The sequence below is a fragment of the Harpegnathos saltator genome, unplaced genomic scaffold, assembly GCF_003227715.2.
Source record: "Harpegnathos saltator strain DR-91 unplaced genomic scaffold, Hsal_v8.6 scaffold535, whole genome shotgun sequence".
Lineage (NCBI taxonomy): Eukaryota > Metazoa > Arthropoda > Insecta > Hymenoptera > Formicidae > Harpegnathos > Harpegnathos saltator.
The window spans coordinates 52,854-65,768 of record NW_020230355.1 but is presented as its reverse complement, the minus strand read 5'-3'; the positions used below and the strand labels follow the sequence as shown (position 1 = coordinate 65,768).

General features: G+C 48.0%; 1 protein-coding gene across 1 annotated transcript; it reads left to right on the top strand.

Annotated features, from left to right (window-relative positions):
• The first annotated feature begins 9,258 nt into the window (after window positions 1–9,258).
• Window positions 9,259–12,652, top strand: LOC112589518 (uncharacterized). The gene is made up of 4 exons (XM_025303163.1): window positions 9,259–10,812; window positions 10,970–11,252; window positions 11,343–11,919; window positions 12,256–12,652. Exons 1-4 carry the CDS (start codon window positions 9,259–9,261, stop codon window positions 12,650–12,652), a joined length of 2,811 nt encoding a protein of 936 aa, XP_025158948.1.
• Window positions 12,653–12,915: the final 263 nt, after the last annotated feature.

Below are 12,915 nucleotides of genomic sequence, written 5' to 3'. Positions count from 1 at the left end.
CGGCCGAGAATCCTCGATCCCGATGTTCGGTAGACCTTCTGCATCCGATGGCCGAAGACTCTCTCCCCCCTCGGGCCTCTCCTCCCTTCTGTTTCCTCCACCTCCACCTCAGCGGTAGTCCGTTCACAGTGAGTGCCCGCCGGTAACACTCCCTGCAGCACATAATATGATGACGACCCAGCGGGACCTGGGACGGTTATCCCGTTGTGCCGGTGTGACGTTACCGAGTCCGCCACAGACTTCCCCTCGTTACTGGACATATTCCATATTGATGTGTAGGGGTTTTATCGCGGTCCCCCACCTGGAGCAGACATGTCGGGCCTGCCAGTCTAGGTCGGTTAGCTTCACTTCGCCTGTCGAATCCTGCCTACCCGCGCAGTAGGACCCTTTGAGTCTAACCCCCGAGGACCTAGGTCTCGGGGGGCCAGGCACTCCAGGCCCTATCCCCGCCCCTCAACGCTGCTGCCCGTCGAGGAGCCCGACATCCCGACCCACAAAGGAACCCACCCCAAAACCCACCCAACCCCTTAACCCCCATGCACGGAGAGAGGATTGAAATCCCCTCCTATCAGCGCCGTGCCGCCGGGCGTGGAAGTAAGGTCGCCAGCCCCTATCCGCGGAAGGAGGACACGTCCTCCCCTGTCGGTGCCGGGCACACCGAGCGATTTACTCGGGCCGCCATACCCTAGTCCGGTTGGATCGGTGTTAGTCATCCTTTCGAGGCCGGGCACCGCGTGCCGCCACCCTGTGAAGCCAGGGTGACGTCCGCCCTTTTTTAATGAGGCAGCACGTTCCTCATGGAGGTCTTAGCACCTGTCACCTCGCTCCCGGGCCTCAGATCAGTCAAAAACTGATCCTACCGCCGCAGAGGGTCATTGGAATCAGGTGTGCCCCTCCGCCACGCCAAGGCGACCTCCGTGGAGGGGACAATTAACCTGACCTGACCTAACCTAACCTAATCTAACTTAACCTCACCTCGCGTAACCCAACCGAATCGATTGTACTCTTCTGCCGGGCAGGCCAAAAACATTGTCTGCGAAGCCTTAACCTACAAAAAATCTAACCTAACCTAACCTTTCTCGGTTGAAGTTAACATGACTGTCCGTATGGTCAGCACATTCCTGTACGTTTTCGGGGTATTCGAGTTCAAATTTACGGTTTTGTGAAACTTGTATCCCCAACCTCATGACCATTGAATCTTACTTTAAAAAATACCTCTGATTTCTCAAAATTGCTCATTTTGCAATTAAAATAAGGACATGTGCTCAAAATATGTATATATATGAGCATGACATTTCAAATGTTTCTCGCGTCGCAGTTTATGAACTCGGGGTCACAATTTATATTCTTTTTCATCTTCAAATGAAATCTAACTTGTCATTCATATCAAATTAATTAACAAATTGTCTTCAATCTATTTTCTTTCTACTATACCGTGTTCTTTTTTCTTCGAAGGATCTATGCAAAGGGTTTCGCTTACGTTTCTTCCTTTTTATATTCGATTCTCTTTTCAGCATCCAGCAAAAATTTTTGCTGGATGCTGAAAGCATTACTCAACTACAAGAGAAAGAAGGAAGATATTATAATAAGGAAGTAATAGACGAACATTTCACGGTAATTGACGCAATACTAAACGATATAATGCGTAATCAAAACGATATAATTACTTACCTAAATGATATAAGTAACGGAATATTACCGCTCCAAATAACGCCAATAGAAGAAATATTAAACCAACTTCGAATTACCGCGTCACATCTACCACAAGACGTACACCTGCCAGTAGCTCCAGAATTAGTAAATTGGCTGCAAATTAGTAAATATTTAACAATCAACGCGTATCACGACACTGAAAGTATTTTTACCATTCTCACATTACCATTGATAACATATCTAACTTACGATATTATAAACATCATCCCCGTACCAACTCATGTCCAAGAAGACGTATTCGCGATAACGATTTCACACATGAAAATAGCAATTAACGTAGAAAATCACACTTACCTAGTGTTAGATAAAAACGAGCTAAACTCGTGCATAAGATTAAACAATCACTATATTTGTATACAAAATAAACCCATTTATCGCATAGACACGGAAACACCGTGTGAAATACAAATGTTCGCTGCACCTCAAACGACAACATCGTGTCCAATTAAATATTTACGCGCAACACACCCTATCATAATAGCTTTGGAAAATACCAATGCGTGGTTAGTCGCAACATACAAAGACCAAACAATAGAGGCACGTTGTAAAAATCGAACGGATTACGTGACTAAAATCTCAAAAATAAGTCTAATTCAGACACACGTACCGTGTACATTTACAATAAGTAGCGTTACCATACAAACAAGAGCGCATTGAGGCACGAGTAATTCAAATTTACGCGCCGAAGTTCAATTTAACCCTTCCTGCAGTCAATAAGACTAGGACAATAAATAATAATAAATAATAATAAATATCCCACCTAAAAAACAGAAAGGTTATAAAACATCCTGAAAAATTGACAAAGCTAGGAAACGAATTATCAAAAATATAAGACAATATACATCAATATTATAATCCGCAAAACATACACATGATATATGTATATACAGCAGTGCCAAGCGCATTTGTACTTATAATTACTATTACTATCACAGCAATTGTAATGAGAAAGTGTAAAAATGAAAAAGCACTGGATAAAATAAAAATACCAGCGCACCCCGAACCCCACTTACCATCGACATCTAAAATTTGTCAAGAAATCGTAAGTGCAAGTAGAAAATAAGAACAAATATATTATAAAAAGGTACTCTAACAAAATACTTATATTAGCGGGTTAAATTAGAAAAAAACGATTATATTATAATTGTACACGGGATATAAGCATATTATAATAGCGTTCGATGGAGAAAACGCCGTTCTGCAAGAACGCCGTTTTCTTTCCCCAGGAAGCGGAGGATGTCATACCCCGAATGAGCCTGACGATCCCATAATTAATATATATTAATTATATGGCGAAAGTGCCATGCGAAGCACTTCCGCCTGCGCTGCACGTGTTGCAGATTAAGCATCACGCCACACAGCCGAAGTCCAGAAAAAGCAATAGGCAAAGAATGCACGGTCTGCATGAACGAAGGTCGCAAGTGGCGTGCTGTTTCCGCTAAATTTGCAAGACTCCTTTGGCGACGAGTCTATAAATTGACTGCCGTCACCGAAGGAAGAGAGAACCAGACCACCGGCCGACCGAACCAGACGTTTCTATCTCTAAGACTACATTCTGTAACGCGCTAGCAAAGGGTTAAGTCAATAAGACTCCTTTCCAAAATAAACTAAGTTTTATTAAAACACCTCTTTCACCACTACCTCGTTACCGATCTCGCAACAATGCGAACACACATTGTCGTCCATGTTTTTGTCGAAACGATACGATGCGTCGACGGTAAGAAACGGTATCGACGATTATTACGAGTCGTGTTACTTCGTAAACGCCGACAACGTGTTGGTAAAGCAACGCTACGTGAATCTGAGCTGAACATGTCCGTGATCACCACTCTGGATGACATCGTAGGGGCTGCTGCTACCGCGGCGTTAGGTGCCTCAGCGGCACCTTTCGTGTGGCTGGTCATGGCATTGTCTGCTCTGATCGCGCTGATCGTTTCCTTCGTAGCTTGCTGTTTGTTGTACTACGATGGCGAGAGAGCATCGTGCGATTGCGACGCGTCGATACCGTCGCGATCGGTCGTTGCCGCGACTTCGACGAAACGACCAAAGTCGCTGGTTTTCGACGACTTGACGATGTACATAGATCAAGTCGAGTCGAAATTCATGGTACCCATGGGTACTAAGGCGCGCGTTGCTCTGAGCATTCTATGAATAAAAAGAGAAAGATATTCGCAGTTTAATTCCAGCGTTTCTTTATTTACCCTTATCTCCATTCGCAGGATTCGCGTCGCGTTCGTGCGATTGTCGCGCTCTGAAGGACATCACGGCGTTAAACACCGAGATCGAAACGAGTCTCAAATCGAGTCGAATCATATCCAACGCGATCGCGCCATCGTCGTCGCTGTTTCTTTCGTTTCGCGAGACGAACGACCGTCGTTGCATCTTGTACAGTTCGTTCACAGCACGAGAGATGTTGTCGGAATGACGCATCTTTCGATACCACGAATCTACGACGTCGAGGAATCGTATCGTCATGCCGTAAAAATACAGACACGCGATCATGCCGTTCAATGTGATATGCGCAACATCGAAACGATTAGTGCGATTGTAGGGCCAGTAACGAACGTGCATGGCTCGCATGATCCAATGTCGACAATGACCGTTGCACAACTGTTGACGCGTTTTCAGCAGTTTCACAATCGATCACCATGGGATACGATACGTTTTTCATGCTTTCGATTAAGCAATATCGATTGAACGAGTTTTGTCGGTATAGGAGCAGAACCGTGCGATGCACAGTTTTCGATTCGATCGCTTCGGTCACCTCGCGCTGCAGCGTTTCGAGCGACGGACGACGTCGCCTCAGTGACGCGATGAGTTTGACGGTGAGAAATCAACTCTCGCACTTTCGTCGCGATTTCGTCTATGCTCCGTGCGATATTTCCCAGTTCCTTCGCTTTCGCCAAATGTTCGCTCTCGAGCGATCGATTCTGCATTATCAACTCGGCGCGTTCTCTTTTGAAAACCGCTGATCTGAGCGTTTCATCCGCGGTCACAGCTCGCTCCAATTCGACGGTTTTACATTGAACGACGATTCGCACCGAGTCGTCTATACTGTTCAACAGAGATACCAATTCGTTCGCCGATTCTGACAATTTGCTCGTTTCGTACACCAAATTGAGACGCTGTTTCGAAAGAACGATACCTTCACGCTCGAACCATTCGCCGTATCGCGCTCGCGCTCGATCGAACTCCTTGTCGTACGCGACGTTCAAATTGACGATTTCACTGGTCAAGGAGTTCGTGGTTTGTCAAAGATCGAAATATTTGTCAGTTTCTTCGCGAATCAATCGTCGCAAATTGCGCATCATCGTTTCAATCGCTCGCTTCGTTCGTTTCGACACGCCGATGTTATCGTCGATAATCAATTCGTGCGATTTGTTGTATGATCGAACAATATCAACATTGCGAAAACGATGATTCTTCGTCGCGTCGAAACTCGGCTGTGTCAAGGGCTCAGTTGATGTTATCGCGTTGATATCGACGAAGCCGTACAATCTCAGGATCGTTATAACGCGATAAGCATTTTTCGTTGCTTCGTACAAGCGAACGCGCGTCTCATGAGCGGCAGAGATCATATCGCTGAGACGAGAACTTGTGGACGGATAGTCATCGGACGCGATGTTCTCGTCACGCGATACACTCGCGAAAGAACTCAAAAATCCGGTCGCCACGTCAGGCGCGTTGAGCGTTATCTCGGTCGCACGCAGCAATTCGAGCGTGAACAAATCCATTCGAAGCCAAAAATAACAATATTCGACAACTCACCGCGCGCTCGAGCGGAAATAACGAGTCGCTCTCGCGTCGCTCAAATGTTCAATCGAGCGGAGATGACGAATCGCTCTCGCGTGTCGCGCGCATCGATGTGTAACACGTCGTCTGAGTGTTCGATCGGGCGGAAATAACGAGTCGCTCTCGCGTCGTTGTTCAATCGAGCGGAAATAACGAATCGCGAGGTCGCGCGCATCGATGCGTAATACGACGCTGAGTGTTCGATCGAGCGTAAATAACGATCCGCTCTCGCGTCGCTTAAATGTTCAACCGAGCAAAGATAACGAGTCGCTCTCGCGTGTCACGCGCATTGATGCGTAACACAATGTCTGAATGTTCGATCCAGCGTTGTTAATCTTATTGACCTCAATTTCCCCTTCTACCACGTGTAAATAGGGTGTATAAGGCTCGCTGAAACCTCCGATCAACACTGTGTTCTCGGTGCTCCTTTCGAACGAGTGAAGTCCTGCGCCATAGACTAGGTAAGAATCATCGTGATCGCGGGGGTCGTCCGACGGCGAGATCGGACCGGGGGAAGAGGGGCGCGCGTTCGCGGCTCGTTCCGACGGTAGACGCGCGCGTTCGGTCTCGGTCGCCGCGTCGGGAGCTTCTCGCTCTCTCGTACGTCAGCGTTCGCGTTCTCTCGTGAGAACACGGTCGTAGCTCAGCTCTCGGGCGAGCGAACGCGGACGAACGGCTCTTGGATCGCACGAAGGGGTTTCCGGACACCGATTTGGTTCCACGACTCGAGCGGCGAACGCTCTAAACGCGGTGAGCGCGATCGTTCGGCGATAACGCCGGGTTCTATCACGGACGACAGCAAGTCCTCCAGTCGAGAGCTCGCATGTCCCGTTAGGCATCAAGTCTCGACGAGGCGTCGTGTCGTGAAGACGAAGTCGTTTCCGAAACGATCGGCAATACACGCGTGCTCGCCGAACATCGGGTCAGCCGATCGGCCGGTGATAACGCTGGGAAAGGTCCAAGCCGCGCGCTGACGGATCGTGATCATGAGGATCGTCCGACGGCGTGATGGACCGGGGGGAGGGGTGCGCGTTCGCGGCTCGGTCCGACGGTAGACGCGCGCTAATGTATATTTCCAGTATTTGGCGCATGAACACTCGTTCGAACGGATCGACTGGACATAGATACTCAGCGAATATTTGTTATTTTACAGATAGAATTTTAGACTATTTCTTTGCTTTGCTTTTGCTAAAACAACTGCTTTTTTTGCACGATATACACACATTTCCAACCTTATCCCAGATCATCAATTCGCAATCGTCGTCATCGAGTTGAACGTCGTCGCGATATGCAGTCGCGTATCGTCGTTCGAAACGTTAATTTGTCAGTTTATCGTTTGTAGCATCGCTTCATTCCATCCCATTTCCTTTTTGTATTTATTCAATACTCAACATTTCTGCACGCATTTCTTTTTTGGCTTATCCCGCTTCATATAATTCTTATGGCGGTTAGATAAAATTAAGGTTTACTCGTTGCCACAGGCAAGCAAAAATATAACAATTGTCGTACGTAGGCAAAAAGGTGATCACCGGTGAATGACATGATTTGGCAGCTTGTTTATTAATTTGACAATTCTTTCAGGACTTTCTGTTTCTTCACACACACAAACGTACAGTGACAGTTTCCACATCCACCTGTTCCACAACGAACCAATTTCATATCGTTAGTCGTCGCCGTCGCATGAAACGTCGTTGCGATGCGCGATCGTGTATCGTCTCGTTTGAAACGTTTTTTATCGATCATAATCGTTTCATCAGTATCCCACTTCCTCATCCCTATACAAAGAACTTTACACGCTACTTCATCGATCTATCGCTTTCTTATCTATCCCTTTATATCTATTATACATTTAGGTTGGGCCGATGCATCGAGATATAACGGTTCGATAAAATTAAGGTTTACTCGTTGTCGCAGGCAGGCAAAAATATAACAATGTCGTAAATAGGCAAAAAGGTGATCACCGGTGAATGATATCCGAACAAACTAACCTTCTTTAAAAATAAAGGTAAAAAAACTGGTGCCAAGTTCACGCGTTTTATGTGGAACCATTTTACATTTACAAGAATAAATGTTTTTATAAAAAATGTTTTATTTACAAAATAACAAATCTAAAAATGTTACAAAAAATAACAAATATTATTAAAACTATTTTCTATAAAAATAAGTATCAGACAGATAGGCCAAATAAAAATAAATTATACAAAATATAACAAAAAATGAGCTAAATAAAACTAATTTGAAATAAAAAGATATCCCAATCTAAAAAAGAGTTGGATACATTAAGTATTCAACTCTTTATTAAGTATAATGTTATTATCCAACTCTTTATTAAGTATAATGTTATTATATTATAAACAAACTAAAATAACTTATATATCAGGTGTAGTAAAAAGAAATCCATTATTTTTGCATGAAATTGAAGGCTTTAATTACCATAGAATGATCCGATTTAGGTCAAATATGCGCCGTTTTGTTCGATAACTTGTTGCCATTTTGAAGGTAATTTCATTATGCCTCTCTCAGAAACCCTCGTCCTTGTTGGCAAAAAATTGAGACAGTTGATTTTCACAAGCCTCTCTTGAAGCGAATTTTTCAGCAAAATTGTTCGCCATGGACAGGAACAGATGGTAATCACTTGGTGCCAGGTCCGGACTATAACCTCCCCGTGGGTGCCGCCTTGACGTGGTGGGGAGGCTTGAAGGTCCCAATGATGTATAGAGCTGTGCCGGCGGGGGTTTCGGCCCCTGGCAGGTTCTACCATGCCGGAGTGGTCTGTACTGAGGGACTGGACCAAGAGCACCCGACCGGGCTGAGTGACCAGCCTGGTCCTTGACCAGAACGGTCATAGAGCGGGTAGGAGAAGATCACCATCCCTGAAGGCATTGCACGCCGGTGCTCCGGCAGCCGACAGGGATGGCCTCCTCTGCATCCGCTTTAGGTAGGGGACCTCTCTCTCCGAGGCATTGCACGCCGGTGCTCCGGCAGCCGAAGAGAGAGAACCCTTTCCTCCTGCCTCGGCTGGACCGTTATGGTTAGACCGGGGTGGAGGGACGTACCCGCACTCAGGGCTCAACCCCATGGGCCTGGGTAGCGGAGGGGTATTCCAAGCCGCTCGTACGTTTCCGAGGTCGGGGTCGGAGTACCCTTGAGACGTCCTAGGAGGACCCCTCTCTCTGAGGCATTGCACGCCGGTGTTCCGGCAGCCGAAGGGAGAGAGGACCTCCTCCCCTCATCCGTCACAGTCTTAACTGTGCGGATGGAGGATCCCACACCCGGGTCTGCACACCATGGGATAATTCCCATGGTACCTGGGGGTGGAGGGGTGCCCCGGGCCGCTCGGACGTATTCCGAGGCAGGGCCGGAGCCCCTATGTGCTGTGCCCGAGGGAATGCGATCGCATCACCCTAAAGCGGACCCTCGGGTAGTGCGAGCACGCTGGCTGCCATAGGGGAGGCGTTCCCGGTGGGGTGCGACACCGGTGAACTACCTCCTTCCATAGGCCCCTCTGCGTGGCGGCGCTCTGCACGGTGCCCGCATTGTCGGAGGTGCGGGACCCCCGAAAGCGGTCTGGCCACCAGAAATGGTGGTCAGGGCGCGTGTAGGGGGCGGGAGGCCAGTGCCGACGATGTAACATTCCGTCGGCCCAAGCCATATGGTGCTCCTCTGGGGGAACTCGGAGGCCCCCCTTTCCCGGAGGTATGCGGGCATGCCCGGGCACCGGAGCCGTGCAGGGTTGTGGGTTTGAAACCAAAAATGACTACTGATTCTTCTTCTTCATACATGGACCCATCGGAAACGGAATACATTAAGACGACCCAGACATCGAAAAAGGATATGAGCAAGGTGGTAGCTCTCCGTAGCTTCAGGAAAGAGAAGGCAACGAATGTTGCCTCAGAAGACCAGCCTGGCATCAGCCGGGTGATCAGAAGGGAAGGCCTCCGAAGTGCCAGGTCTCAGCGCGACAAAGGAGCAGATGATCCAAGATCAAGGTCACGATCAAGATCCTCCATGGAGAGAGATGGGTCCTCATCAGATTATGGATCAACGGATGGACAGCAAGGAAAGAAGGTAGAAAAGGAAGAGAAATGGGATATTCCCAGAAAAGAAAACGGGGAAACGGACGAGGAACTTTTCTTGGAAAAAGTAACTCGTGGAAGAGGAAGGAGGGAAACGACAGGAGAGTATAGGAAGAAAAAGGAATTCATGGCAAAAAGGGAAATATACCTGGAAAAGGTAAAAGAGGATAAGCTCATGAAGGCCTTGCAAAATCCATCCGAAGAATTCCGGGACTGCTCACAAGATCGCAAGTATAAAGCAGAACTTGCGAGATTAACGGAGCACTGGGAGGAAGCCCCCTTCAGAGATGTAACTGCATCGGTGTTGGAAGCATCAATGAAGATCTTAGGGTTTTCTGTAAAATCTAAGAACTTAAAGGGGACACATGTCAAAACGCTCAGGGATGCATCTGCTGCAATAACAGCAGGGGCAAACATGTCTAAGAAAATAACCAGTGAAAAGAGCGGAGAATACCTGGACATAATAGAGGAGCTGAAAAATGAAAACAAAAAATTAAAAACTGAAATGGAGGAAATGAGGAAAGAAATGGAGGAAATGAGATGTACTCTACGAAGTATAAGGGAAGCACCGCCGACAATGATGGTGTCCTCCCCGCCTCCAGAGTACCAAGGAAACAGTGGTTGGAGTATAAGGGGGACAGCGCTGCCTGCAGCGGTGATCCCCCCGCCTCCAACCAATGTTGAGGAAATAGAAATAGGAGAAAGTTATGCAAGAGGAAGGATTTCGCCCCCATTGGCAGATCTAGGAAAAGAAGAGGAAAAGACAATAGGGGTAATTGAAGTCCAAAAGGGCCCCATAAGGACTAATAAAATACACCCCATTAAGGAAGAAAACAGGGTCGCAAAAGAAAAGAAGGAGGGCCCCAAAATTAAGGAAAACATTATGCTTAATACAAGAGTGAGGCTAGAAAGAAAAGAAAGACCGGAAAGAAGGGAAGAGGAGAATTTGGAAGGAAAAATCACCGCCATGGTACTTAAAGCCATGAATGAATATGCAAGACAAGATAACATACCACCAAAACGGGGGCCGGAAGGAAATCCAAGCAAAGGAAAGAAGAAAAAGAAAGGGAGTGGAAAAATAACAGGGGATCAGTCAACAAAACAAGCTCTGGGGAGTAAGAATAGGTCAGCAGAAATGCAGACACCGCTACCTCAGAGGACTGAACACCCGACTATGAAAATGACAGAACAGGAAACGGATATGCCAACCACCCAGGAAACTTGGGTCCAAGTAGTTGGAAGGAGGGGGAAAAGAGCAGAAAAGAAGGAAGAACAGGAAAGGAGGGATTAAGGAAGAGGCAAGAAAAGGAATCAACAATGGAGTAGGAGGAGCTAAAATAAAAAGGAAGATTCCCAGTACTGCGGCGGTATCAATCACCGCTGACAAGGGGCAGTACAGAGAACTCCTGGCGGAGGCAAAAAGAAAAATTGATCTTGACGACCTGGGGATCCCAAAAATTAAAACCCGAATTGGTGCAACAGGTGTACTGATTCTGGAGATACCAGGGGAGGACAGGGGAGCCAAGGCCGATACATTGGCAGAAAAACTGAGGGATGTTCTGGCTGATAAGGCAAAGATAAATCGCCCCCAGAAAATGGGAGAAATTCGTCTAAGGGGACTGGAGATCTCAACAGACGAAGAAGAAGCTAGAAGGAAAATAGCAGAGATTGGTGAATGCGAAATAGCAGAAACAAAGGCAGGGAAAATAAGAAACACACAGGGAAGGGTTCGATTCTTATGGATGCAATGCCCCCTTTTAGCGGCAAAGAAAGCTTCCGAAAAAGGAGTCATCACTATAGGATGGACGCAGGTAAAAGTGGAGTTGCTGATGGCAAGACCGATGCAATGTTACAGATGCATGGAAAAAGGACACGTGCAATACAACTGCACAAATGAAACAAATCGGAGAGGAAACTGTTATAGATGTGGAGAATATGGACACCTGGCTCGCGATTGCGAAAAGAGAGTAAGGTGTCATATTTGCGCAGAGGCAGGGATCTCAGCGGGTCACAGGATGGGAGGACCTGCATGTCACCCCCCTAAGAAAAGGAAGACTAAGAGGAAGCAGGAAGAGATGGGGCAGGCGTCCACACCGAGGCCACCCACGCCCCCTGCTCCCCTAGAAGAGAAAGCGGAGAAAAAAAGGCAGGAGAAAGGTGTAGTAGAGGGGATGGTAATCCCACCTTCTTCAGCATGCCCAATCGTCCCCTCTGAGGACAAGTTGGAAAAGGTGGAGGAGATGGACGGTCCACGTCCATCTGTCCAAGAAGAGAGGAGAAGCGTCCTCGCCCAAAAGAAGAAAACGAGAGTGACGAAAGGGAGCAGCCGGGTGGGAAGGTAATTATCAACCCAACAGTTGAATAATGGCCACCGTGACTGCTCCATTTGAACCTGCACCGCGCTCGTCAGGCTCAGCCTTTGTTTGAGCATACAATGACAGAGCGCGGTGCAGGTTTGGGCATAGCGGCAGAGCCCAACCATGTCCCAAAGAACCACCCTAGGTGGTTCGGAGATAAGTTGGGCTCTGTCGCGGTAGTATGGAGGGCAAGTGAAAACTCCTCCCGCTACTTTTTTGGATAGCGGGAAAGGTTTTGTTGTGGCCAGGTGGGGCGTTATCACTGTGGTCGGGGTATACCTCCCCCCAGCAGGGAGCCTGAATCTGTTTACATTTAGATCCAGGCTACAAGATATGGGAGGGACCATCAAAAGGTACCTCCCAGGGCCCGTCATCGCCGCCGGGGACTTCAATGCGAAGTCGGAACTGTGGGGTTCCCGGCGGGGTGACGGGCGGGGGGAGGAGGTCGAAAACTGGGCCGCGGGCCTGGGTCTGCACCTTTTAAACAAGGGCAAGAATTCCACATTCGTGGGGTCGCAGGGGGAATCAATTATTGATTTATCGTGGGTAACCCCTGCGGCCCTGGGGAGGGTACAGACCTGGAGGGTGGCGGACGAACTGGAGACGTTGTTGGACCATCTCCTGATAGAGATGGAGCTGTCCGTTACCCCCAATGGCCTGCGGCTCAGCAAAAGGATCAAAAGGATGAACCCCGACCAGGGAAATGGGCCTTAGCCCAATTGGATAGGGAGACCCTGGAAATCTCCCTAGAGGGCTCCACCTGGCCACAATGGAGGGAAGGGCAGGACCTTGACTCTGAGGTCATGGAGGTAATGAGCATACTCGCACAGGCGTGCGATGCCTCCATGCCCAGGGTCAGGTCCTGCCCAAAGAAGTCCGCCTGGTGGTGGACCGACCAAATCGCAGACCTGAGGCGTGAGTTGGTCCACCTCAGGAGGGCCTTCTGGCGGGTCAGGAATGATCCGGGTTCGGACCTC

Bases quoted from the DNA above. Each gene is read 5' to 3' on its own strand.
- LOC112589518 (XM_025303163.1), top strand. From the start codon at position 9,259: ATGACTACTGATTCTTCTTCTTCATACATGGACCCATCGGAAACGGAA. The intron at 10,813-10,969 runs GTAGTTGGAAGG...ACCGCTGACAAG, and splicing joins CCCAGGAAACTTGGGTCCAA to GGGCAGTACAGAGAACTCCT. The intron at 11,920-12,255 runs GTAATTATCAAC...GTTTACATTTAG, and splicing joins GGGAGCAGCCGGGTGGGAAG to ATCCAGGCTACAAGATATGG.